The sequence below is a fragment of the Ips typographus genome, linkage group LG15, assembly GCF_016097725.1.
Source record: "Ips typographus isolate SLU linkage group LG15, UJ_Ityp_2.0, whole genome shotgun sequence".
Classification (NCBI taxonomy): Eukaryota; Metazoa; Arthropoda; class Insecta; order Coleoptera; family Curculionidae; genus Ips; species Ips typographus.
Window position 1 is genome coordinate 529,734 of NC_138436.1, and position 24,707 is coordinate 554,440.

The 24,707-nt window shown below is 29.1% G+C and overlaps 1 protein-coding gene across 1 annotated transcript in view; it reads left to right on the plus strand.

Moving 5' to 3' along the window:
* Positions 1-24,707, plus strand: part of LOC145738080 (mitotic checkpoint serine/threonine-protein kinase BUB1-like) — a 96,676-nt gene that overhangs the window by 56,183 nt on the left and 15,786 nt on the right. Inside the window, exons 14-15 of the mRNA XM_081992938.1 lie at positions 6,684-6,896; positions 18,039-18,367. Of these exons, the coding sequence (XP_081849064.1) occupies positions 6,684-6,896; positions 18,039-18,367 (542 nt within the window). The remainder of the gene's footprint in view (positions 1-6,683; positions 6,897-18,038; positions 18,368-24,707) is intronic.

Here is a 24,707-nt window from a genome sequence, read left to right on the forward strand (position 1 = left end):
CCAATTTTTGTCAAGAAAACCGTCATTTTTGACTCAATTTTTGAATTTTGAATTTTTTTAAAAAATTTTAAACTCATTTGAAACCAATTTTTGTCAAGAAAACCATAATTTTCACTCTTTTTTTGAATTTTAAAATCTTTTAAAAATTTAAAAAATTTGTTTTTTTGAGGGAAATTGATTTTTTTGATTTTTTAAAGTCATTTGAAACCAATTTTTGTCAAGAAAACCGTCATTTTCACTCAATTTTTAAATTTTTTTTCAAAATTAAAAAAATTTGTTTTTTTTTTACCAAAATCGATTTTTTTGATTTTTTAAAGTTATTTGAAATCAATTTTTGCCAAGAAACCCGTCATTTTCACTATTTTTTTGAATTTTGAAATTTTTTTAAAAATTCAAAAAATTTTGTTTTTTGACGAAAATCGATTCTTTCGAATTTCTAAAATAAACTAAAACCAATTTTTGTCAAGAAAACCGTCATTTTTGACTCAATTTTTAAATTTTGAATTTTTTTAAAAAATTTTAAACTCATTTGAAACCAATTTTTGTCAAGAAAACCATCATTTTCACTATTTTTTTGAATTTTGAAATTTTTTTAAAAATTCAAAAAAATTGTTTGACAGAAATTTATTTTTTTGAATTTTTAAAGTCATTTGAAACCAATTTTTGTCAAGAAAACCGTAATTTTTACTCTTTTTTTGAATTTTGGAAATTTTTCAAAAATTCAAAAAGTTTTTTTTTTTACGGAAATCGATTCTTTTGAATTTCTAAAATAAACTAAAACCAATTTTTGTCAAGAAAACCGTCATTTTTGACTCAATTTTTGAATTTTGAATTTTTTTAAAAAATTTTAAACTCATTTGAAACCAATTTTTGTCAAGAAAACCATAATTTTCACTCTTTTTTTGAATTTTAAAATCTTTTAAAAATTTAAAAAATTTGTTTTTTTGAGGGAAATTGATTTTTTTGATTTTTTAAAGTCATTTGAAACCAATTTTTGTCAAGAAAACCGTCATTTTCACTCAATTTTTAAATTTTTTTTCAAAATTAAAAAAATTTGTTTTTTTTTTACCAAAATCGATTTTTTTGATTTTTTAAAGTTATTTGAAATCAATTTTTGCCAAGAAACCCGTCATTTTCACTATTTTTTTGAATTTTGAAATTTTTTTAAAAATTCAAAAAATTTTGTTTTTTGACGAAAATCGATTCTTTCGAATTTCTAAAATAAACTAAAACCAATTTTTGTCAAGAAAACCGTCATTTTTGACTCAATTTTTAAATTTTGAATTTTTTTAAAAAATTTTAAACTCATTTGAAACCAATTTTTGTCAAGAAAACCATCATTTTCACTATTTTTTTGAATTTTGAAATTTTTTTAAAAATTCAAAAAAATTGTTTGACAGAAATTTATTTTTTTGAATTTTTAAAGTCATTTGAAACCAATTTTTGTCAAGAAAACCGTAATTTTTACTCTTTTTTTGAATTTTGGAAATTTTTCAAAAATTCAAAAAGTTTTTTTTTTTACGGAAATCGATTCTTTTGAATTTCTAAAATAAACTAAAACCAATTTTTGTCAAGAAAACCGTCATTTTTGACTCAATTTTTGAATTTTGAATTTTTTTAAAAAATTTTAAACTCATTTGAAACCAATTTTTGTCAAGAAAACCATAATTTTCACTCTTTTTTTGAATTTTAAAATCTTTTAAAAATTTAAAAAATTTGTTTTTTTGAGGGAAATTGATTTTTTTGATTTTTTAAAGTCATTTGAAACCAATTTTTGTCAAGAAAACCGTCATTTTCACTCAATTTTTAAATTTTTTTTCAAAATTAAAAAAATTTGTTTTTTTTTACCAAAATCGATTTTTTTGATTTTTTAAAGTTATTTGAAATCAATTTTTGCCAAGAAACCCGTCATTTTCACTATTTTTTTGAATTTTGAAATTTTTTTAAAAATTCAAAAAATTTTGTTTTTTGACGAAAATCGATTCTTTCGAATTTCTAAAATAAACTAAAACCAATTTTTGTCAAGAAAACCGTCATTTTTGACTCAATTTTTAAATTTTGAATTTTTTTAAAAAATTTTAAACTCATTTGAAACCAATTTTTGTCAAGAAAACCATCATTTTCACTATTTTTTTGAATTTTGAAATTTTTTTAAAAATTCAAAAAAATTGTTTGACAGAAATTTATTTTTTTGAATTTTTAAAGTCATTTGAAACCAATTTTTGTCAAGAAAACCGTAATTTTTACTCTTTTTTTGAATTTTGGAAATTTTTCAAAAATTCAAAAAGTTTTTTTTTTTACGGAAATCGATTCTTTTGAATTTCTAAAATAAACTAAAACCAATTTTTGTCAAGAAAACCGTCATTTTTGACTCAATTTTTGAATTTTGAATTTTTTTAAAAAATTTTAAACTCATTTGAAACCAATTTTTGTCAAGAAAACCATAATTTTCACTCTTTTTTTGAATTTTAAAATCTTTTAAAAATTTAAAAAATTTGTTTTTTTGAGGGAAATTGATTTTTTTGATTTTTTAAAGTCATTTGAAACCAATTTTTGTCAAGAAAACCGTCATTTTCACTCAATTTTTAAATTTTTTTTCAAAATTAAAAAAATTTGTTTTTTTTTTACCAAAATCGATTTTTTTGATTTTTTAAAGTTATTTGAAATCAATTTTTGCCAAGAAACCCGTCATTTTCACTATTTTTTTGAATTTTGAAATTTTTTTAAAAATTCAAAAAATTTTGTTTTTTGACGAAAATCGATTCTTTCGAATTTCTAAAATAAACTAAAACCAATTTTTGTCAAGAAAACCGTCATTTTTGACTCAATTTTTAAATTTTGAATTTTTTTAAAAAATTTTAAACTCATTTGAAACCAATTTTTGTCAAGAAAACCATCATTTTCACTATTTTTTTGAATTTTGAAATTTTTTTAAAAATTCAAAAAAATTGTTTGACAGAAATTTATTTTTTTGAATTTTTAAAGTCATTTGAAACCAATTTTTGTCAAGAAAACCGTAATTTTTACTCTTTTTTTGAATTTTGGAAATTTTTCAAAAATTCAAAAAGTTTTTTTTTTTACGGAAATCGATTCTTTTGAATTTCTAAAATAAACTAAAACCAATTTTTGTCAAGAAAACCGTCATTTTTGACTCAATTTTTGAATTTTGAATTTTTTTAAAAAATTTTAAACTCATTTGAAACCAATTTTTGTCAAGAAAACCATAATTTTCACTCTTTTTTTGAATTTTAAAATCTTTTAAAAATTTAAAAAATTTGTTTTTTTGAGGGAAATTGATTTTTTTGATTTTTTAAAGTCATTTGAAACCAATTTTTGTCAAGAAAACCGTCATTTTCACTCAATTTTTAAATTTTTTTTCAAAATTAAAAAAATTTGTTTTTTTTTACCAAAATCGATTTTTTTGATTTTTTAAAGTTATTTGAAATCAATTTTTGCCAAGAAACCCGTCATTTTCACTATTTTTTTGAATTTTGAAATTTTTTTAAAAATTCAAAAAATTTTGTTTTTTGACGAAAATCGATTCTTTCGAATTTCTAAAATAAACTAAAACCAATTTTTGTCAAGAAAACCGTCATTTTTGACTCAATTTTTAAATTTTGAATTTTTTTAAAAAATTTTAAACTCATTTGAAACCAATTTTTGTCAAGAAAACCATCATTTTCACTATTTTTTTGAATTTTGAAATTTTTTTAAAAATTCAAAAAAATTGTTTGACAGAAATTTATTTTTTTGAATTTTTAAAGTCATTTGAAACCAATTTTTGTCAAGAAAACCGTAATTTTTACTCTTTTTTTGAATTTTGGAAATTTTTCAAAAATTCAAAAAGTTTTTTTTTTTACGGAAATCGATTCTTTTGAATTTCTAAAATAAACTAAAACCAATTTTTGTCAAGAAAACCGTCATTTTTGACTCAATTTTTGAATTTTGAATTTTTTTAAAAAATTTTAAACTCATTTGAAACCAATTTTTGTCAAGAAAACCATAATTTTCACTCTTTTTTTGAATTTTAAAATCTTTTAAAAATTTAAAAAATTTGTTTTTTTGAGGGAAATTGATTTTTTTGATTTTTTAAAGTCATTTGAAACCAATTTTTGTCAAGAAAACCGTCATTTTCACTCAATTTTTAATTTTTTTTTCAAAATTAAAAAAATTAGTTTTTTTTTACCAAAATCGATTTTTTTGATTTTTTAAAGTTATTTGAAATCAATTTTTGCCAAGAAACCCGTCATTTTCACTATTTTTTTGAATTTTGAAATTTTTTTAAAAATTAAAAAAAATTTGTTTTTTGACGAAAATCGATTCTTTCGAATTTCTAAAATAAACTAAAACCAATTTTTGCCAAGAAAACCGTCATTTTCACTCTTTTTTGAATTTTGATTTTTTTTTTAAATTGAAAAAATTAATTTTTTGACAAAAATCGATTTTTTTGAATTTCTTAAAGTCAATTTGAAACCAATTTTTGTTAAGAAAACCGTCATTTTCACTTAATTTTTGAATTTTAATTTTTTTTTTCAAAATTAAAAAAAAAAAAATTTTTACGGAATTTGATTTTTTTTTAATTTCTTAAAGTCATTTGAAACCAATTTTTGTTAAGAAAACCGTCATTTTCACAGATTTTTTGAATTTTGAAAATTTTTTAAAAATTCAAATAATTTGTTTTTTTGACGAAAATCGATTCTTTCGAATTTCTAAAATAAATTAAAACCATTTTTTGTCAAGAAAAACGTCATTTTCACTCAATTTTTGAATTTTGATTTTTTTTTTAAAAATTTGTTTTTTTGACGGAAATCGATTTTTTGACTTTTTTAAGTCATTTGGAACCAATTTTTGTCAAGAAAATCGTCATTTTCACTTTTTTTTTTGAATTTTGAAATTTTTTTAAAAATTCAAATAATTTGGTTTTTTGACGAAAATCGATTCTTTCGAATTTCTAAAATAAATTAAAACCATTTTTTGTCAAGAAAACCGTCATTTTTGACTCAATTTTTGAATTTTGAATTTTTTAAAAAAATTTTAAACTCATTTGAAACCAATTTTTGTCAAGAAAACCATCATTTTCACTCTTTTTTTGAATTTTAAAATCTTTTAAAAATTTAAAAAATTTGTTTTTTTTTTGACGGAAATTGATTTTTTTGATTTTTTAAAGTCATTTGAAACCAATTTTTGTCAAGAAAACCGTCATTTTCACTCAATTTTTAAATTTTTTTTCAAAATTAAAAAAAATTAGTTTTTTTTTTACCAAAATCGATTTTTTTGATTTTTTAAAGTTATTTGAAATCAATTTTTGCCAAGAAACCCGTCATTTTCACTATTTTTTTGAATTTTGAAATTTTTTTAAAAATTCAAAAAAATTTGTTTTTTGACGAAAATCGATTCTTTCGAATTTCTAAAATAAACTAAAACCAATTTTTGTTAAGAAAACCGTCATTTTCACAGATTTTTTGAATTTTGAAAATTTTTTAAAAATTCAAATAATTTGTTTTTTTGACGAAAATCGATTCTTTCGAATTTCTAAAATAAATTAAAACCATTTTTTGTCAAGAAAAACGTCATTTTCACTCAATTTTTGAATTTTGATTTTTTTTTTAAAAATTTGTTTTTTTGACGGAAATCGATTTTTTGACTTTTTTAAGTCATTTGGAACCAATTTTTGTCAAGAAAATCGTCATTTTCACTTTTTTTTTTGAATTTTGAAATTTTTTTAAAAATTCAAATAATTTGGTTTTTTGACGAAAATCGATTCTTTCGAATTTCTAAAATAAATTAAAACCATTTTTTGTCAAGAAAACCGTCATTTTTGACTCAATTTTTGAATTTTGAATTTTTTAAAAAAATTTTAAACTCATTTGAAACCAATTTTTGTCAAGAAAACCATCATTTTCACTCTTTTTTTGAATTTTAAAATTTTAAAAATTTAAAAAATTTGTTTTTTTTTTGACGGAAATTGATTTTTTTTGATTTTTTAAAGTCATTTGAAACCAATTTTTGTCAAGAAAACCGTCATTTTCACTCAATTTTTAAATTTTTTTTCAAAATTAAAAAAAATTAGTTTTTTTTTACCAAAATCGATTTTTTTTGATTTTTTAAAGTTATTTGAAATCAATTTTTGCCAAGAAACCCGTCATTTTCACTATTTTTTTGAATTTTGAAATTTTTTTAAAAATTCAAAAAAATTTGTTTTTTGACGAAAATCGATTCTTTCGAATTTCTAAAATAAACTAAAACCAATTTTTGTCAAGAAAACCGTCATTTTCACTCTTTTTTGAATTTTGATTTTTTTTTTAAATTGAAAAAATTAATTTTTTGACAAAAATCGATTTTTTTGAATTTCGTAAAGTCAATTTGAAACCAATTTTTGTTAAGAAAACCGTCATTTTCACTTAATTTTTGAATTTTAATTTTTTTTTTCAAAATTAAAAAAAAAAAAAAATTTTACGGAATTTGATTTTTTTGAATTTCTTAAAGTCATTTGAAACCAATTTTTGTTAAGAAAACCGTCATTTTCACAGATTTTTTGAATTTTGAAAATTTTTTAAAAATTCAAATAATTTGTTTTTTTGACGAAAATCGATTCTTTCGAATTTCTAAAATAAATTAAAACCATTTTTTGTCAAGAAAAACGTCATTTTTTGTGTAAAAACCGCTATTTTACTTGATTACAGGACGTGACAGTTACGTGATCGAAAAACTGCTGGGCAAAGGGCAATTCGGTACCGTTTACAAGGCGTACAGCTACCAGATGAGCTGTACGGTCGCCCTAAAGTACCAGAAACCGCCAAATCGATGGGAATACTACATTTGTCGGGAACTGCAAGCCAGACTGGCGAATCATCCATTGCACGATCGATTCATGGACGTTTCAGTCGGATACTTTAGTAAGTTTTCAACGCCCTCTAGCGGCCAAACGCCCGTTTAAAGGACGAGTTTTCCGAAAGCTCGGAACGTTCTCTACAATTTTGCTTCTAAGCTATTTTTCCGTAACTTGTCAAATAACCGAGTTATTGACGTTTAAAGTGAGTGCTGCGCAGTTGATTTGTTTTGAATTAACGGTCAATTTTGACGCCCTCTAGCGGCTAAACGGTGCACCCGATCACCTAATTTTATGATATTTTTAGAAACCTCGGAATGTTCTCTACAATTTTATTTCTAATCACTTTTACTGTCACCTGTCAAATAACCGAGTTATTGACGTTTAACCAGACTGATGCGCAGCTGATTGGTTTTGAATTAACTGTCAATTTTGACGCCCTCTAGCGGCCAAACGGTGCACCCGATCACCTGATTTTATGATATTTTTAGAAACCTCGGAATGTTCTCTACAATTTTATTTCTAATCACTTTTACTGTCACTTGTCAAATAACCGAGTTATTGACGTTTAACCAGAGTGCTGCGCAGCTGATTGGTTTTGAATTAACTGTCAATTTTGACGCCCTCTAGCGGCTAAACGGTGCACCCGATCATCTAATTTTATGATATTTTTAGAAACCTCGGAATGTTCTCTACAATTTTATTTCTAATCACTTTTACTGTCACCTGTCAAATAACCGAGTTATTGACATTTAAAGTGAGTGCTGCGCAGTTGATTTGTTTTGAATTAACGGTCAATTTTGACGCCCTCTAGCGGCCAAACGGTGCACCCGATCACTTGATTTTATGATATTTTTAGAAACCTCGGAATGTTCTCTACAATTTTATTTCTATTCACTTTTACTGTCACTTGTCAAATAACCGAGTTATTGACGTTTAAAGTGAGTGCTGCGCAGCTGATTGGTTTTGAATTAACGGTCAATTTTGACGCCCTCTAGCGGCCAAACGGTGCTCCCATCACCTGATTTTATGATATTTTTAGAAACCTCGGAATGTTCTCTACAATTTTATTTCTAATCACTTTTACTGTCACTTGTCAAATAACCGAGTTATTGACGTTTAAAGTGAGTGCTGCGCAGTTGATTTGTTTTGAATTAACGGTCAATTTTGACGCCCTCTAGCGGCCAAACGGTGCACCCGATCACCTGATTTTATGATATTTTTAGAAACCTCGGAATGTTCTCTACAATTTTATTTCTAATCACTTTTACTGTCACCTGTCAAATAACCGAGTTATTGACGTTTAACCAGAGTGCTGCGCAGCTGATTGGTTTTGATGTCAAATTTTGAATTAACGGTGGTACAGAAAATTGACAGCAAATGTCAGAAAAAAGCATATATTTGACATTTGTCACTTTTTCGACAAAAGTCGGTATTACCGTCAATTGACCCTAATCAATTTTGACAGCTGTCATTTCTAATCTGATATTTGTTCGACTTTTCGCTAAACTGTCAAAAACGTGTCAAATCAAACGTTGGTCATCTGTCAGTTTTCTGTAATTTATTGTCCCTATTTTTGACATTTGTCACTTTTTTCTATACAGTTTGAGTGACGTTCGACAGCTGTCAAAATTAGTAATTTCAGTCAAGTTATCTGTCATTTTTCTATCATTTTTTTTCGATTTTTCATATCAGTCATTTTGACAGTTACGTCAGTTTAGTTTTGACCAAATTGTGGCCCGTTTAATTGTCCATTGACTACCACTAAAAGTGTGCAGTGTCAACTGTCAAAAATAACGTCACAATTTGACTATAAAGATGACACTTTAGATGCACAAAATGGCGTCCCTGATCGCCATTTTGAATTTTCTGTCATAAATTGAAGTTGCACCTCATTTTAAAGCGAATTTCTGGTAGATTCAAGATTTGACACAGAAAATGGCGTCCCAGGCTGCCATTTTGAATTTCCGGTAAATTTAAGAAATGACAAACAAAATGGCGTCTTTGTTCGCCATTTTGAATTTCTGGTAGTACAGTACAGTACTTTTCACGTATGTTTCCGTGTTCACTGCGAATAGAGAACTGGACGAGTTGCGCGCGTCCGCACCAATTGACAGCGTTCGGCTTCCATTAGCCCGTACACACCGAGTGGAGCCGAAGTGTCACGAAGACGCTCAGAACGCGGACGCGCACAAACTCTCCCAACACTTTTGATTGAAGATTTTTGGCCCAAATTTTGAATAAAACGCCAACGGTTGCGACTCACTTTTGGGGGTCGCGTGACTGTATGGCCTACATTTCTAGTTTACTTTTGACATGTCGCAGAATTTGTAACCGTGCAATTGGTCTACAAAAGTCACGTGGACTGTTTTACATGTTCTAAATGGTATTTTCGAGGGTTTTCTCACTTAAATTTCGCTTAAAAAGCATTTTTCAAGCTAGTAATTGACTTTCTAAGGTCACGTGATGGTTTCGTTTACGTTTCCAGCTTAATTTGGACTTGTCAGACTGTTTTGAAGCTTGCAATTGGTCTACAGCGGTCACGTGACTGTTGCGCATATTCTGAATGGTGTTTTCAAGATTTTTTGCTGAAATTTTGATTAAAAAGCCTTTTTCGCGGTTGTGACTCACAAATTTTCAGTCAACTTTGACGCCCTCTAGCGGCCAAACGGTACAACTTAGCGGTGCGCAGTTTTCACCAATGGATAGCCCCATTCATTGGCTATCTATAATCCTATTATGTGTCTATAGTAAATGTTTTAAATAACCGAGTTATTCACGATTGAATGAATCGATGCACAAAAATTTCGTCAAAAAGAGAATTTTTTGGACCCATCCATGGGTTTCATATATGAATCCCATAATGTTGGTACTATCTCAACAAAATTCACACAATAGACTAATTCGGACCTCCTGAGTCCAAATCTGGTCTCAAATTGACAATAAGTGGTACCATTTCCGAGTTAACCCATAAAAACCCATTTTTACGCACATTTTACGTCATAGCTCCCTTATTAAAGCCAATCTGTCACTTTGACAGTATAAGTTATTTTTCTACTACCAATCCAAAGGTATTTGCACAGTCAAAGCCAAAATTAAAAATTCAAAATTTTTTTCAAAAAAATCGGAAGGGGGACCCCCCCCTTTGAAAAATTTCAAAATTTCATATTTAATTTTTTTATAAAAAAACGGCACATTTTACAAAAAAATGGTACATAAGAAAAAAGTTGCGTCTCATCGAGGTCCACACCCAGTAAAATTTTCAACTCGATAAATTGATCCATTTCTGAGATATTGAGGAAAATGTCCGAAAATTTTCAGTCAATTTTGACGCCCTCTAGCGGCCAAATGGTACAACTTAGCTGTGCGCAGTTTCCACCAATGAATAGCCCCATTCATTGGCTATTTATAATCCTATTATGTGTCTATAGTAAATGTTTTAAATAACTGAGTTATTCAGGATTGAACAAATCGATGCACAAAAATTTCGTCAAAAAGAGAATTTTTTGGACCCATCCATGGGTTCCATATACGAATCCCATAATGTTGGTACTATCTCAACAAAATTCACATCATAGACTAATTCGGACCTGCTGAGTCCAAATCTGGTGTCAAATTGACAATAAGTGGTACCATTTCCGAGTTAACTTAAAAAAACCCATTTTTACGCACATTTTACGTCATAGCTCCCTTATTAAAGCCAATCTGTCACTTTGACAGTATAAGTTATTTTTCTACTACCAATCCAAAGGTATTTGCACAGTCAAAGTCAAAATTAAAAATTCAAAATTTTTTCCAAAAAAATCGGAAGGGGGACCCCCCCTTTGAAAAATTTCAAAATTTCTTATTTAATTTTTTTTACAAAAAAATGGTACATAAGAAAAAAGTTGCGTCTCATCGAGGTCCACACCCAGTAAAATTTTCAACTCGATCAATTGATCCATTTCTGAGATATTGAGGAAAATGTCCGAAAATTTTCAGTCAACTTTGACGCCCTCTAGCGGCCAAACGGTACACCTTAGCGATGCGCAGTTTTCACCAATGGATAGCCCCATTAATTGGCTATTTATAATCCTATTATGTGTCTATAGTAAATGTTTCAAATAACTGAGTTATTCACGATTGAATGAACCGATGCACAAAAATTTTAAAGAACAGTTTGACAAATTTTTAATTTTTTATTTTTTTTATTTCACTTTTTTTTTTTTCACCGGCGATGTTGCCATCTCCCACTTATGCCTCACCTCTCATGTTTCCTTACAGGGTCTTGTTTCCTTGGTACCTCATTTTAAAAAAATGATGAAATGAAAATGATGAAAAATGTGAAAATGAAAAAAAAAAAAAAAAAATTGAAAAATGAAAATTTTGGAAAAAAAAAAAATAAATAAAAATAAAAAATAAAAAATCAATAAATAAAGTTTACAAAAAATTGACATTTGTCAAAATAATACGAAACAAATTTTTGACAGCTGTCAGTAGAAAACTGTCAAAAGCTAGCTAACTTAACCTAATTTAACGCCCAAGACATTCTAGAAAGTATTAGAAAAAAGCTTTTGCAAGGTTCTAGAAGGTTATAGAAGCTTTTTAAAGATTCGACAAGTTTCTGGAAGTTTTAAGAAGTTTCTAGAACGTTCAGACGTTGCTTTTGGAATATTCCAGAAGCTTTTGAAAGTTTAAAGTTGTTTCTGGGACGTTTTAGAAGCTTTTGGAAGCTTTTAACAAGTTCTAAGAAGTTTCTAGAGAGTCTAGGAACCTTTGAAACATTCCAGAAGCTTTTAACAATTTCTAGAATGTTTTTGGAAGTGGAAAGTCGTTTCTGGAACGTCGTAAAAGCAATTGGGAGGTTATAGAAGGTTTTTGAAGTTTCTAGAACGTTTTAGCAACATTTGGAACGTTCCAGAAGATTCTAGAAGCTTCTAACAATTTCTAGAATGTTTAGAATCTTTTGGAACAGTCCAGAAGCTTTTAAACAATTTCTAGAATGTTTTTGGAAGTGGAAAGTAGTTTCTGGAACATCGTAGAAGCAATTGAGAGGTTATAGAAGGTTTTTGAAGTTTCTAGAATGTTTTAGCAACATTTGGAACGTTCCAGAAGATTCTAGAAGCTTCTAACAATTTCTAGAATGTTTAGAATCTTTTGGAACAGTCCAGAAGCTTTTAAACAATTTCTAGAATGTTTTTGGAAGTGGAAAGTAGTTTCTGGAACATCGTAGAAGCAATTGAGAGGTTATAGAAGGTTTTTGAAGTTTCTAGAATGTTTTAGCAACATTTGGAACGTTCCAGAAGATTCTAGAAGCTTCTAACAATTTCTAGATCGTTTAGAATCTTTTGGAACAGTCCAGAAGCTTTTAAACAATTTCTAGAATGTTTTTGGAAGTGGAAAGTAGTTTCTGGAACATCGTAGAAGCAATTGAGAGGTTATAGAAGGTTTTTGAAGTTTCTAGAACGTTTTAGCAACATTTGGAACGTTCCAGAAGATTCTAGAAGCTTCTAACAATTTCTAGATCGTTTAGAATCTTTTGGAACAGTCCAGAAGCTTTTAAACAATTTCTAGAATGTTTTTGGAAGTGGAAAGTAGTTTCTGGAACGTCGTAAAAGCAATTGGGAGGTTATAGAAGGTTTTTGAAGTTTCTAGAATGTTTTAGCAACATTTGGAACGTTCCAGAAGATTCTAGAAGCTTCTAACAATTTCTAGATCGTTTAGAATCTTTTAGAACAGTCCAGAAGCTTTTAAACAATTTCTAGAATGTTTTTGGAAGTGGAAAGTAGTTTCTGGAACATCGTAGAAGCAATTGAGAGGTTATAGAAGGTTTTTGAAGTTTCTAGAATGTTTTAGCAACATTTGGAACATTCCAGAAGGTTCTAGAAGCTTCTAACAATTTCTAGATCGTTTAGAATCTTTTGGAACAGTCCAGAAGCTTTTAAACAATTTCTAGAATGTTTTTGGAAGTGGAAAGTAGTTTCTGGAATGTCGTAGAAGCAATTGGGAGGTTATAGAAGGTTTTTGAAGTTTCTAGAATGTTTTAGCAACATTTGGAACGTTCCAGAAGATTCTAGAAGCTTCTAACAATTTCTAGATCGTTTAGAATCTTTTGGAACAGTCCAGAAGCTTTTAAACAATTTCTAGAATGTTTTTGGAAGTGGAAAGTAGTTTCTGGAACATCGTAGAAGCAATTGAGAGGTTATAGAAGGTTTTTGAAGTTTCTAGAATGTTTTAGCAACATTTGGAACGTTCCAGAAGATTCTAGAAGCTTCTAACAATTTCTAGATCGTTTAGAATCTTTTGGAACAGTCCAGAAGCTTTTAAACAATTTCTAGAATGTTTTTGGAAGTGGAAAGTAGTTTCTGGAACATCGTAGAAGCAATTGAGAGGTTATAGAAGGTTTTTGAAGTTTCTAGAACGTTTTAGCAACATTTGGAACGTTCCAGAAGATTCTAGAAGCTTCTAACAATTTCTAGATCGTTTAGAATCTTTTGGAACAGTCCAGAAGCTTTTAAACAATTTCTAGAATGTTTTTGGAAGTGGAAAGTAGTTTCTGGAACGTCGTAAAAGCAATTGGGAGGTTATAGAAGGTTTTTGAAGTTTCTAGAATGTTTTAGCAACATTTGGAACGTTCCAGAAGATTCTAGAAGCTTCTAACAATTTCTAGATCGTTTAGAATCTTTTAGAACAGTCCAGAAGCTTTTAAACAATTTCTAGAATGTTTTTGGAAGTGGAAAGTAGTTTCTGGAACATCGTAGAAGCAATTGAGAGGTTATAGAAGGTTTTTGAAGTTTCTAGAATGTTTTAGCAACATTTGGAACGTTCCAGAAGATTCTAGAAGCTTCTAACAATTTCTAGATCGTTTAGAATCTTTTGGAACAGTCCAGAAGCTTTTAAACAATTTCTAGAATGTTTTTGGAAGTGGAAAGTAGTTTCTGGAACATCGTAGAAGCAATTGAGAGGTTATAGAAGGTTTTTGAAGTTTCTAGAATGTTTTAGCAACATTTGGAACGTTCCAGAAGATTCTAGAAGCTTCTAACAATTTCTAGATCGTTTAGAATCTTTTGGAACAGTCCAGAAGCTTTTAAACAATTTCTAGAATGTTTTTGGAAGTGGAAAGTAGTTTCTGGAACATCGTAGAAGCAATTGAGAGGTTATAGAAGGTTTTTGAAGTTTCTAGAACGTTTTAGCAACATTTGGAACGTTCCAGAAGATTCTAGAAGCTTCTAACAATTTCTAGATCGTTTAGAATCTTTTGGAACAGTCCAGAAGCTTTTAAACAATTTCTAGAATGTTTTTGGAAGTGGAAAGTAGTTTCTGGAACGTCGTAAAAGCAATTGGGAGGTTATAGAAGGTTTTTGAAGTTTCTAGAATGTTTTAGCAACATTTGGAACGTTCCAGAAGATTCTAGAAGCTTCTAACAATTTCTAGATCGTTTAGAATCTTTTAGAACAGTCCAGAAGCTTTTAAACAATTTCTAGAATGTTTTTGGAAGTGGAAAGTAGTTTCTGGAACATCGTAGAAGCAATTGAGAGGTTATAGAAGGTTTTTGAAGTTTCTAGAATGTTTTAGCAACATTTGGAACATTCCAGAAGGTTCTAGAAGCTTCTAACAATTTCTAGATCGTTTAGAATCTTTTGGAACAGTCCAGAAGCTTTTAAACAATTTCTAGAATGTTTTTGGAAGTGGAAAGTAGTTTCTGGAATGTCGTAGAAGCAATTGGGAGGTTCAAGAACGTCTTAGAAGTTTTCTGGAAAATTCGAGAAGTTTTTGAAAGTTTCTAGAATGTTTCAGCAGCATTGGGAATATTCCAGAAGATTTTTTTGAATAAAATGTGACCTTTTTTCAACATTTTCTATTTTTTAGGGTTATGCAAGAATTTTCTGCCCCAAAAATCGCGATTTTTTTAAGTTTTTTGGTTTTTCTTTTCAAGGTCACGTGACCTTTTTTCAAGATTTTTCCTTTTTTAAGGTCAACCATGTTTTTTTTGGCCCAAAAATCACTATTTTCAAGACTTCTTTTTTATTATTTCTTATTTTTTAAAAGTCATGTATTTTTTTAAACTTTACATGACCTTGAAAAGCAAAATAAAAAAGGTCACGTGACCTTGACGAAACGGAAAAAAAGTAATTTTTAAGGAAATGACATTGAAAAATATAAAAATTGGTAAAAAAAAACCCACGTGACCTTAAAAAAAAATAAAAAGATCACGTCACCTTAAAAAAACCGATAAAAAGATGATTTAGGTTAAACAAATTTACATTATCTTGAAAAACAAAAAATAAAATAAAAAGGTCACGTGACCTTAAAAAAATGAAAAAAATCACGTGACTTTGACGAAACGGGAAAAAAATTGAAAAAAGTAATTTTTCGAGAAATTACCTTGAAAAATATAAATTGGTAATAAATGCCACGTGACCTTGAAAAATAAAAAGGTCACGTGACCTTGACGAAACGGAAAAAAATTAAAAAACCAAAAAATTAAAAAAAAAAAAAAAAAGTTAATAGTTAATTCAAAATTTAACCTCAAAACCAATCAGCTGCGCAGCATTCTGGTTAAACGTCAATAACTCGGTTATTTGACAGGTGACAGTAAAAGTGATCAGAATTAAAATTGTAGAGAACATTCCGAAGTTTCCAAAAATACCATAAAATCCGGTGATCGGTTGCACCGTTTGGCCGCTAGAGGGCGTCAAAATTGACCGTTAATTCAAAACCAATCAGCTGCGTAGCACTCTGGTTAAACCTCAATAACTCGCTTATTTGACAAGTGCCAGTAAAAGTGATTAGAAATAAAATTGTAGAAAACATTCCAAAGTTTCCAAAAATACCATAAAATTAGGTGATCGGGTGCACCGTTTGGCCGCTAGAGGGCGTCAAAGTTGACCGTTAATTCAAAACCATCTCCCACTTATGCTACACCTCTCATATCTCCTTACAGGGTCTTGTTTCTTTTTTTTTGAAAATGGAAAAAAAATTAAAAATTAAAATTTTGAAATAAAAAAAAAAAATAAATAAAAAAAATAATTTTTTGAAAAATGGGTTTTTATGGGTTAACTCACTTACTCACTAACACTTATTGTCAATTTGAGACCAGATTTGGACTCAGGAGGTCCGAATTAATCTGTGATGTGAATTTCGTTGAAATAGTACCAACATTAAGGGATTCATATATGGAACCCATGGATGGGTCCAAAAAATTCTCTTTTTGACGAAATTTTTGTGCATCGGTTCATTCAATCGTGAATAACTCAGTTATTTAAAACATTTACTATAGACACATAATAGGATTATAGATAGCCAATGAATGGGGCTATCCATTGGTGAAAACTGCGCACCGCTAAGTTGTACCGTTTGGCCGCTAGAGGGCGTCAAAATTGACTGAAAATTTTCGGACATTTTCCTCAATATCTCAAAAATGGATCAATTGATCGAGTTGAAAATTTTACTGGGTGTGGACCTCGATGAGACGCAACTTTTTTCTTATGTACCATTTTTTTGTAAAATGTACTATTTTGGAAACGTAAACGAAACCATCACGTGACCTTAGAAAGTCAATTACTAGCTTGAAAAATGCTTTTTAAGCGAAATTTAAGTGAGAAAACCCTCGAAAATACCATTTAGAACATGTAAAACAGTCCACGTGACTTTTGTAGACCAATTGCACGGTTACAAATTCTGCGACATGTCAAAAGTAAACTAGAAATGTAGGCCATACAGTCACGTGACCCCCAAAAGTGAGTCGCAACCGTTGGCGTTTTATTCAAAATTTGGGCCAAAAATCTTCAATCAAAAGTGTTGGGAGAGTTTGTGCGCGTCCGCGTTCTGAGCGTCTTCGTGACACTTCGGCTCCACTCGGTGTGTACGGGCTAATGGAAGCCGAACGCTGTCAATTGGTGCGGACGCGCGCAACTCGTCCAGTTCTCTATTTGCAGTGAACACGGAAACTATACGTGAAAAGTACTGTACTGTACTACCAGAAATTCAAAATGGCGAACAAAGACGCCATTTTGTTTGTCATTTCTTAAATTTACCGGAAATTCAAAATGGCAGCCTGGGACGCCATTTTCTGTGTCAAATCTTGAATCTACCAGAAATTCGCTTTAAAATGAGATGCAACTTCAATTTATGACAGAAAATTCAAAATGGCGATCAGGGACGCCATTTTGTGCATCTAAAGTGTCATCTTTATAGTCAAATTGTGACGTTATTTTTGACAGTTGACACTGCACACTTTTAGTGGTAGTCAATGGACAATTAAACGGGCCACAATTTGGTCAAAACTAAACTGACGTAACTGTCAAAATCACAAATACGAAAAATCGAAAAAAAAAATATAGAAAAATGACAGATAACAATGACTAATTTTGACAGCTGTCGAACGTCACTCAAACTGTATAGGAAAAAAGTGACAAATGTCAAAAATAGGGAAAATAAATTACAGAAAACTGACAGAGAACGAACAGACTTCTGGGAGCCTATTTTCGATTTGACACGTTTTTGACAGTTTAGCGAAAAGTCGAACAAATGTCAGATTAGAAATGACAGCTGTCAAAATTGATTAGGAAAATTGACGGTAATACCGACTTTTGTGAAAAAAGTGACAAATGTCAAATATATGCTTTTTTTCTGACATTTGCTGTCAATTTCCGGTACCGTTAATTCAAAATTTGACCTCAAAACCAATCAGCTGCGCAGCACTCTGGTTAAACGTCAATAACTCGGTTATTTGACAAGTGACAGTAAAAGTGATTAGAAATAAAATTGTAGAGGACATTCCGAGGTTTCCAAAAATACCATAAAATCAGGTGATCGGGTGCACCGTTTGGCCGCTAGAGGGCGTCAAAATTGACCGTTAATTCAAAACCAATCCGCTGCGCAGCACTCTGGTTAAACGTCAATAACTCGGTTATTTGACAGGTGACAGGAAAAGTGATTAGAAATAAAATTGTAGAGGACATTCGGAGGTTTCTAAAAATCCCGTTAAATCAGGTGATCGGGTGCACTGTTTGGCCGCTAGAGGGCGTCAAAATTGACCGTTAATTCAAAACCAATCAGCTGCGCAGCACTCTGGTTAAACCTCAATAACTCGGTTATTTGACAAATGACAGTAAAAGTGATTAGAAATAAAATGGTAGAGAACATTCCGAGGTTTCCAAAAATACCATAAAATCAGGTGATGTCAGGTCAGAAATGTGTAATTTTTCCCTTTTTCTCTCTCTCGTAGGCGAGCAAGCGTCGATCCTGATTTCGCAATACCAACCGTACGGCACTCTTCTCGACACCGCGAATCTGATCAAACCGATGGGCGCCAAAGCGAAAGAGAATCTTTGTCTCTATTTCACGGTTCGAATGATGGAAATCGTGCGGGCGATGCATCAAGTGAACATCATCCACGCGGACATCAAACCGGACAATTTTCTCGTTCTCGTGCTGCCCGACAACACGATCGGTCTGCAATTGATCGATTTCGGTTGTTCGATCGATATGACGTTGTTCCCGGATGGCGCCACCTTCACCCGTCCCATCACCACCGAGAATTTCGTTTGTTGCGAGGTAAGTGGGACACCACCCCCCGTATATTGATTCGCCGTTTTCTAACCTACAAATCGACACCAAATTTGTCGTTGGAAATTCGTGCGGTTTCCGAGATATTCGAGTTTCAAAGTTTTGACCTTAACCTAACCTAACCCAGCGCGCAAAAATTGACAAAATCTTCCGTCATCTGTCATTTATTTTGACAGATGACTTTTTTCACTTTTTAACGGTTACGTGACCTTTTTCTTTTTAAGGTCACATGACTTCACTTTTTTTATATTTCAAGATCATGCAAGGTTTCTTGTCGAAAGTCACGCAGGTCACGTGACCTTTTTATTAAAAATTACTTATTTCAATTTTTTTCCCGTTTCGTTAAGATCACATGACCTTTTTTTTTATCAAAATTACCATTTTATTGACTTTTAAAGGTCACGTGAGTTTTTTTACCAATTTTTTGTTTTTTTTTTATTTTTTTTCCGTTTCGTCAAGGTCACGTGGTCTTTTTTTATCAAAATTACCTTTTTATTGACTTTTAAAGGTCACGTGACCTTTTTTACCAAATTTTTTGTTTTTTTTTCCGTTTCGTCAAGGTCACGTGACTTTTTTTTTTTATCAAAATTACCTTTTTATTGACTTTTAAAGGTCACGTGACCTTTTTTACCAAATTTTTTGTTTTTTTTTCCGTTTCGTCAAGGTCACGTGACTTTTTTTTTTTATCAAAATTACCTTTTATTGACTTTTAAAGGTCACGTGACCTTTTTTACCAAATTTTTTGTTTTTTTTTTATTTTTTTTCCGTTTCGTCAAAGTCACGTGACCTTTTTATTTATCAAAATTACCTTTTATTGACTTTTAAAGGTCACGTGACCTTTTTTACCAAATTTTTTGGTTTTTTTAATTTTTTTCCGTTTCGTCAAGATCACATGACCTTTTTTTTTATTAAAATTACCTTTTTATTGACTTTTAAAGGTCACGTGACCTTTTTTATCAATTTTTTTCTTTTTTTTATTTTTTTCCGTTTCGTCAAGGTCACGTGACCTTTTTATTTATCAAAATTACCTTTTTATTGACTTTTAAAGGTCACGTGACCTTTTTTACCAAATTTTTTGTTTTTTTTATTTTTTTTCCGTTTCGTCAAGATCACATGACCTTTTTTTTATCAAAATTACCTTTTTATTGACTTTAAAGGTCACGTGACCTTTTTTACCAAATTTTTTGGTTTTTTTAATTTTTTTCCGTTTCGTCAAGATCACATGACCTTTTTTTTTATTAAAATTACCTTTTTATTGACTTTTAAAGGTCACGTGACCTTTTTTATCAATTTTTTTCTTTTTTTTATTTTTTTTCCGTTTCGTCAAGGTCACGTGACCTTTTTATTTATCAAAATTACCTTTTTATTGACTTTTAAAGGTCACGTGACCTTTTTTACCAAATTTTTTGTTTTTTTTATTTTTTTTCCGTTTCGTCAAGATCACATGACCTTTTTTTTATCAAAATTACCTTTTTATTGACTTTTAAAGGTCACGTGACCTTTTTTTACCAAATTTTTTGGTTTTTTAATTTTTTTCCGTTTCGTCAAGATCACATGACCTTTTTTTTTATTAAAATTACCTTTTTATTGACTTTTAAAGGTCACGTGACCTTTTTTATCAATTTTTTGTTTTTTTATTTTTTCCGTTTCGTCAAGGTGACGTGACTTTTTTTTTTTATCAAAATTACCTTTTTATTGACTTTTAAAGGTCACGTGACCTTTTTTACCAAATTTTTGATTTTTTTTAATTTTTCCGTTTCGTCAAGGTCACGTGACCTTTTTTTTATCAAAATTACCTTTTTATTGACTTTTAAAGGTCACGTGACCTTTTTTACCAAATTTTTTGGTTTTTTTTATTTTTTTTCCGTTTCGTCAAGGTCACGTGACTTTTTTTTTATCAAAATTACCTTTTTATTGACTTTTAAAGGTCACGTGACCTTTTTTATCAATTTTTTCTTTTTTTTATTTTTTTTCCGTTTCGTCAAGATCACGTGACCTTTTTATTTATCAAAATTACCTTTTTATTGACTTTTAAAGGTCACGTGACCTTTTTTACCAAATTTTTTGGTTTTTTTTTATTTTTTTTTCCGTTTCGTCAAGGTCACGTGACTTTTTTTTTATCAAAATTACCTTTTTATTGACTTTTAAAGGTCACGTGACCTTTTTATCAATTTTTTCTTTTTTTTATTTTTTTCCGTTTCGTCAAGATCACGTGACCTTTTTATTTATCAAAATTACCTTTTTATTGACTTTTAAAGGTCACGTGACCTTTTTTACCAAATTTTTTGATTTTTTTTAATTTTTCCGTTTCGTCAAGGTCACGTGACCTTTTTTTATCAAAATTACCTTTTTATTGACTTTTAAAGGTCACGTGACCTTTTTTACCAAATTTTTTGGTTTTTTTTATTTTTTTTCCGTTTCGTCAAGGTCACGTGACTTTTTTTTTATCAAAATTACCTTTTTATTGACTTTTAAAGGTCACGTGACCTTTTTTATCAATTTTTTCTTTTTTTTATTTTTTTCCGTTTCGTCAAGATCACGTGACCTTTTTATTTATCAAAATTACCTTTTTATTGACTTTTAAAGGTCACGTGACCTTTTTTACCAAATTTTTTGTTTTTTTTTATTTTTTTCCGTTTCGTCAAGGTCACGTGATCTTTTTATTTATCAAAATTACCTTTTTATTGACTTTTAAAGGTCACGTGACCTTTTTTACCAAATTTTTTGTTTTTTTTTATTTTTTCCGTTTCGTCAAGGTCACGTGACTTTTTTTTTTTATCAAAATTACCTTTTTATTGACTTTTAAAGGTCACGTGACCTTTTTTATCAATTTTTTCTTTTTTTTTTATTTTTTTCCGTTTCGTCAAGGTCACGTGACCTTTTTATTTATCAAAATTACCTTTTTATTGACTTTTAAAGGTCACGTGACCTTTTTTACCAAATTTTTTGTTTTTTTTTTATTTTTTCCGTTTCGTCAAGGTCACGTGACTTTTTTTTTTTTATCAAAATTACCTTTTTATTGACTTTTAAAGGTCACGTGACCTTTTTTACCAAATTTTTTGTTTTTTTTTTTTATTTTTTTCCGTTTCGTCAAGGTCACGTGACTTTTTTTTTAATCAAAATTACCTTTTTATTGACTTTTAAAGGTCACGTGACCTTTTTTACCAAATTTTGTTTTTTTTTTAATTTTTTTCCGTTTCGTCAAGGTCACGTGACTTTTTTTTTTATTAAAATTACCTTTTTATTGACTTTTTAAAGGTCACGTGACCTTTTTTACCAAATTTTTTGGTTTTTTTAATTTTTTTCCGTTTCGTCAAGATCACATGACCTTTTTTTTATTAAAATTACCTTTTTATTGACTTAAAGGTCACGTGACCTTTTTTACCACATTTTTTGTTTTTTTTTATTTTTTTTCCGTTTCGTCAAGGTCACGTGACTTTTTTTTTTATCAAAATTACCTTTTTATTGACTTTTAAAGGTCACGTGACCTTTTTTATCAATTTTTTCTTTTTTTTTATTTTTTTTCCGTTTCGTCAAGGTCACGTGACCTTTTTATTTATCAAAATTACCTTTTTATTGACTTTTAAAGGTCACGTGACCTTTTTTACCAAATTTTTTGTTTTTTTAATTTTTTTCCGTTTCGTCAAGATCACATGACCTTTTTTTTTTTTATTAAAATTACCTTTTTATTGACTTAAAGGTCACGTGACCTTTTTTACCAAATTTTTTGTTTTTTTTTATTTTTTCCGTTTCGTCAAGGTCACGTGACTTTTTTTTAAATCAAAATTACCTTTTTATTGACTTTTAAAGGTCACGTGACCTTTTTTACCAAATTTTTTGGTTTTTTAATTTTTTTCCGTTTCGTCAAGATCACATGACCTTTTTTTTTATCAAAATTACCTTTTTATTGACTTTTAAAGGTCACGTGACCTTTTTTACCAAATTTTTTGGTTTTTTAATTTTTTTCCGTTTCGTCAAGATCACATGACCTTTTTTTTTATTAAAATTACCTTTTTATTGACTAAAGGTCACGTGACCTTTTTTACCACATTTTTTGTTTTTTTTTTTAATTTTTTTCCGTTTCGTCAAGGTCACGTGACTTTTTTTATTTATCAAAATTACCTTTTTATTGACTTTTAAAGGTCACGTGACCTTTTTTACCAAATTTTTCGGTTTTTTATTTTTTTTCCGTTTCGTCAAGGTCACGTGACTTTTTTATTATTATTTTTTTTTCAATTTTTTTGTCACGTGACCTTTTAATATTTAAATTTTTTTTTTTAAGACCACGTGACCTTTTTTACCAATTTATAATTTTCAAGGTCATTTCTCGAAAAATTACTTTTTTCAATTCTTTTCCCGTTTCGTCAAAGTCACGTGACTTTTTTTTATTTTTTTTTACCAAAATCCTCCCTTTTATTATTTTTTAAACGTCACGTGATCTTTTTATTTTATTTTTTGTTTTTCAAATGGGTTTTTTTTAACCAATATTTTTTTATTTTTCAAAATTTAAAAAAAAGCTTGATCTTTAAAAATTACAAAAAAAAAAACTTACATAACCTTGAAAATATAAATTTGAAAAAGGTCATGTGACCTTTAAATACACCGAAAAAAAGTCTTGAAAATAGTGATTTTTGGGAAAAAAAAACATGGTTCACCTTAAAAAAAGAAAAATCTTGAAAAGAAAAACCAAAAAAATTAAAAAAACGCGATTTTCTACTTCCAAAGACGCCTAAAACATTCTAGAAATTGTTTAAAAGCTTCTGGACTGTTCTAAAAGATTCTAAACGTTCTAGAAATTGTGCTTCTAGAATCTTCTGGAATGTTCCAAATGTTGCTAAAACGTTCTAGAAACGTCAAAAACCTTCTATAAAATTCCAGTTGCTTCTACGACGTTCCAGAAACTACTTTCCCACTTTCAAAAACATTCTAGAAATTGTTTAAAAGCTTCTGGAATGTTTCAAAGGTTTCTAGACTCTCTAGAAACTTCTTAGAACTTGTTAAAAGCTTCCAAAAGCTTCTACGACTTTCCAGAAACTTCTATAAACTTTCAAAAGCTTCATATACATTTCAGAAGTTTTTAATACTTTCTAGAATGTCTTGAGCGTTAGATTAGGTTAAGTTAGCTAGCTTTTGACAGTTTTCCACTGACAGCTGTCAAAAATTTGTTTGATATTATTTTGACAGTCATGTCAATTTTTTTTTGTACTATGTTTTTATTGGTTGATTTTATCAATTTTGCGTCAGATTAGGTAGCTTTTGACAGTTTTACAATGACAATGGTTGTCAGTTTTTTTTTTTTTTTTTGTTACTACCGAGAATTTCGTTTGTTGCGAGGTAAGTGGGACACCCCGTATATTGATTCGCCGTTTTCTAACCTACAAATCGACACCAAATTTGTCGTTGGAAATTCGTGCGGTTTTCGAGATATTCGAGTTTCAAATTTTGACCTTAACCTAACCTAACCCTGCGGCAAAAATTGACAAAATCTTCCGTCATCTGTCATTTATTTTTGACAGATGACGGACCATTTTTATTTTTTAAGGTCACATGACTTTTTTCACTTTTTTTTTTATTTTTCAAGGTCATGTAAGGTTTCTTGTCTAAAATCACCATTTTATTGTTTTTTTTTTGTAATTTAAAGGTCCCGTGACCTTTTTAACCAATTTTTACATTTTCAAGGTCATTTTCTTAAAAATTACTTTTTTCATTTTTTTCCCGTTTCGTCAAGATCACATGGCCTTTTTTACATTAAACTTACATAACCTTGAAAAATACAAATTTGAAAAAAGGTCATGCGACCTTTAAATACACCGAAAAAATAGTGATTTTTGGGCAAAAAAAACATGGTTGACCTTAAAAAAGGAAAAAAATCTTGAAAAGAAAAACCAAAAAACTTAAAAAAATCGCGATTTTCGGGGCATAACCTGAAAAAATAGAAAATGTTGAAAAAGGTCAAATTTTATTCAAAAAAATCTTCTGGAATATTCCCACGTCACGTGACTTTTTTTTAACAATTTATTATATTTTTCAAGGTCATGCAAGGTTTTCTCCCCAAAATCGAGTTTTTTTGTTTTTTTTTGTGTTTTTAATTTTTTTTTTAAATTTTTCAAGTTCACGTGATTTTTTAACTTTTACCAATTTTTATATTTTTTAAGGTCATTTTCTTAAAAATTACTTTTTTCTAATTTTTTTTCCCGTTTCGTCAAAGTCACATGACTTTTTTCCATTTTTTTTTACCAAAATCCTACCTTTTATTATTTTTTTTAAACGTCACGTGATTTTTTTAAGGTCACATGACCTTTTTATTTTATTTTTTTGTTTTTCAAGA